We start from the raw sequence: 3,267 nt of genomic DNA on the forward strand, positions 1-3,267 counted from the left end.
GCTGTTTTTAGTTCATTATAAAATAAAATTAAATTATATGAGTGACTTAAACATATCACTATGTGAAAAAAAAAGCATAAACTACAAACAAAAATAAAATGTATTTAACTTAAAATTAACATAATAAAAATCTAGAATTAAGTTTTGAAAAAAATAAAAAATTCTGGAAATTGTAACTAATGTTTTTGTCACTGGAAAACCCAATTCTTTAGCATTGAAATCTTGTTCTCTATCTAAGGCTTGTTTAAATTTTTTCTCCTGTCTTCCTATCCCACTAATTCCAAACCTTTTTCTCTTTTAGAAGGAATAAATACTTGTTTTTTTGATTTTCACGAACCTTTATTTATATCTTTTTAACAGATCTGATTATCTTATATTATCATATTTTTTTCAGTGTTCATCTTTTCACTTACCCACTCCCCACCTTCATAAACTATAAATCTATTCATCTTAAATTTTTCTCTTTGGACATAAAGAACCACTACATAGTGAGTTTACTAGATGAATGCTTATGTCCCAGATAAAATGCTTCCAGCCACTTCAGATTTTGTTCTTTCTTTCATCCAGAAGAGCAATCCTGGTCCTGAGTTTCATTTTGGGGTTGTGTCTCTTTATACTAAGTGTGAGTTCCTTTTCTTTCTTTTCTTTTCCTTTCTTTCTTTTCTTTCTTTCTTTCTTTCTTTCTTTCTTTCTTTCTTTCTTTCTTTCTTTCTTTCTTTCTTTCTTTCTTTCTGCTTTTCTTTTTCTTTCTTGGCATGGGATAATGTAGGGCTTAGATTGAATTGAACTTCTTTTATGTGGGAGAAAACAAAAAGCCAACAGTAGTCTTAGTTCTTGGAAACACTGTCCAAGACGTGTCTAAAGCATGATCCAAGTCATGTCTCAAAGGTCAGGGAAAAATCTCATGCCTTTGCTTTCTTCCATGACTTTCCTAGTTAATTTTAAAATTTTTTGTTAACTCATCTTAGTTGCCACAGGCATTCTCAGAACTCTTTTTAGTGCAGTCTTCACTTCCTGGTTCCTCAGACTGTAGACAAGGGGATTAAGGAGGGGAGTAACCACTGTGTAGGTCACTGCCACCAACTGATCCTTGTCTGAGGCTGACTTGGACTTGGGCCGAAGGTAGATGATGGAGGCACAGCCGTAGTGGACAAAGACCACAGTGAGGTGTGAGGCACAGGTGGCGAACGCCTTCCTCTTGCCCTCAGCTGAGGGGATCTTCAGGATGGTGTTAACGATGAAGCCATAGGATATGAGAATTAGGAGAAAAGGCACCATGATTACCAGGATGCTAAGGCTGAATAGAGCCAGCTCTTTCACGTGGGTGTCAGTGCAGGCTAACTTGATAACAGGGGCCATGTCACAGAAATAGTGGTTGACCCTGTTGGGGCCGCAGAAAGGCATGTCACAGATGAGGTTGGTGGCTACCAGAGCAATAAAGAAACCTGTGACTCCTGATAGTGAAACCAATCCCAGCCCTAACCTTTTGTTCATGATGAGTGTGTACCTCAGTGGGTGACAAATCGCTACATAGCGATCGTATCCCATCACAGCGATGAGAAAGCAGTTGGTGCAGGCAAAGCCAAGGAAGAAGAAAAGCTGGGTGGCACAGGCCACGAAGGAGATAGTCTTGGAGTCTGAGAGCAGGTGGACCAGCAGCTGAGGGATGATGACAAAGGTGTAGCAGGACTCAGAAAATGAAAGGATGAATAGAAAACCATACATGGGAGTGTGTAGAGTCCGGGTGAGGCGAATCAGAGCCATGATGGTCACGTTGGCCACCAAAATTGTCAAGTACAGGAAGAAAAAGATGACAAAAAGCAGGAGCTGGAGCTCCCCCAGGCTGGAGAAGCCCACCAGGATGAATTGTGTGACCACTGTGGTTTTGTTGAAACCTCGCATCTGGATAACTTTTCTCTGAATGAGTTTGGGAGAGACAAAGTGATAACTATTATTGCAATACAAACATTTTTCCAATGCCTTCACTTTAAGTATAGTGTCAGACTCAGGATATTAATATCTCTTTCTCTCAGTATATATAGACTTGGATAATTTTTACAAGAAATTATTAATGTGCAATAATAGGGGAATGATTGCCTATATTATAGAAATACGCAAAAGTTTAAAAAGCTGTTTAATATTTTCAAAAACTATTTGAAAAAAGGAGAAAATTTTCTCAGTTTAAGAACATTACCTTTAATATGGAGAAGACAATTTAAATTATTTTCCTTGTGCTGTATATATCTTCTTGCATGTATATTCTGTTCTAATACGTTGGTTTCTTTCCATAATATTAATATCCACTTAATTATTATTATTATAAAAGCATTAAAGCACTTGCCTCAGAGCATGGACTCAGGAGCCAGAATGCTAGAGTTTGAATCTTGCTTTTGCCACTTAGAGCTATGAATATCAGTATGGCTCAGTTTTTTTTTTCTTTTTCATTTGTATAACAAATCATAGAACATACTATAATATATAGGGCTATTAAAAGAATTAACTTAGATAACATAAGTGAAGTGCTTGAAACAGCATGTTAAGTAACATAGTAACTGCAATCCATGTGTTAGCTGTTTTTGCCTTTGTCACACACATTCATGGTTACAGGAGTTGAGAGACAGATATCCTGGTTTGATACCCGAATACTAGAAAATCCGAGACCTCTGAATCAGGACAGTTTCCCTGTATTTGACCCCTATGTTCTTATCTGTGTAGCTCTTTTTCTTTTTAAATTGAGTGAAGGAATTTAAATATGCATAGTTAAATATAAGATTGTCATTTTCATGTTTTTCAAAATTAGTTATCTTTTTAAATTTTATTTTTAATTGACCAATAATAATTATAAATATTTATGGGGTAAAATGTGATCTTTTGATACATGTATACATTGTGGAATGATCAAATCAGGGTTCTCTAATGAATTTACACTCTGTTTCTCATCTAAGGAGTCTTTAGCCTTTGGGTTCTCTTTCATGATTCTACTACATGTTCTGTATGTTTACGGCATTGGGAAGAGGCATAAGCATAAAATCTGTGTCACAGGCTATGGCATTTCTGCCTATGAAACAAAACAAATTGATGATTCCTTGGGATAGGGGTAGAGCAGAAAGACCAAGGCGAAGATATAGGAAGAAAGAGGAGAAAATAACAAGAATCCACCCTGAATCTTTTGCAGATGAAATAGGCAGAAAGTGTCAGGGTAAAAGGAAAGAAGAGACTATCTCCAGATCTTTACGTGGTCTTGTAAAAGACATCCCTCTTCCAAGA

General features: G+C 36.5%; 1 protein-coding gene across 1 annotated transcript; it reads right to left on the reverse strand.

Annotated features, from left to right (window-relative positions):
• Nucleotides 1-954: 954 nt before the first annotated feature.
• On the reverse strand, nucleotides 955-1,902 carry LOC105862438 (olfactory receptor 10T2). The gene has a single exon (XM_012748707.1). It carries the CDS (start codon nucleotides 1,900-1,902, stop codon nucleotides 955-957), a length of 948 nt encoding a protein of 315 aa, XP_012604161.1.
• Nucleotides 1,903-3,267: the final 1,365 nt, after the last annotated feature.

The sequence above is a fragment of the Microcebus murinus genome, chromosome 2 (assembly GCF_040939455.1).
Source record: "Microcebus murinus isolate Inina chromosome 2, M.murinus_Inina_mat1.0, whole genome shotgun sequence".
NCBI lineage: Eukaryota > Metazoa > Chordata > Mammalia > Primates > Cheirogaleidae > Microcebus > Microcebus murinus.

Coding starts and splice junctions, on each gene's coding strand:
- LOC105862438 (XM_012748707.1), bottom strand. CDS start 1,902: ATGCGAGGTTTCAACAAAACCACAGTGGTCACACAATTCATCCTGGTG.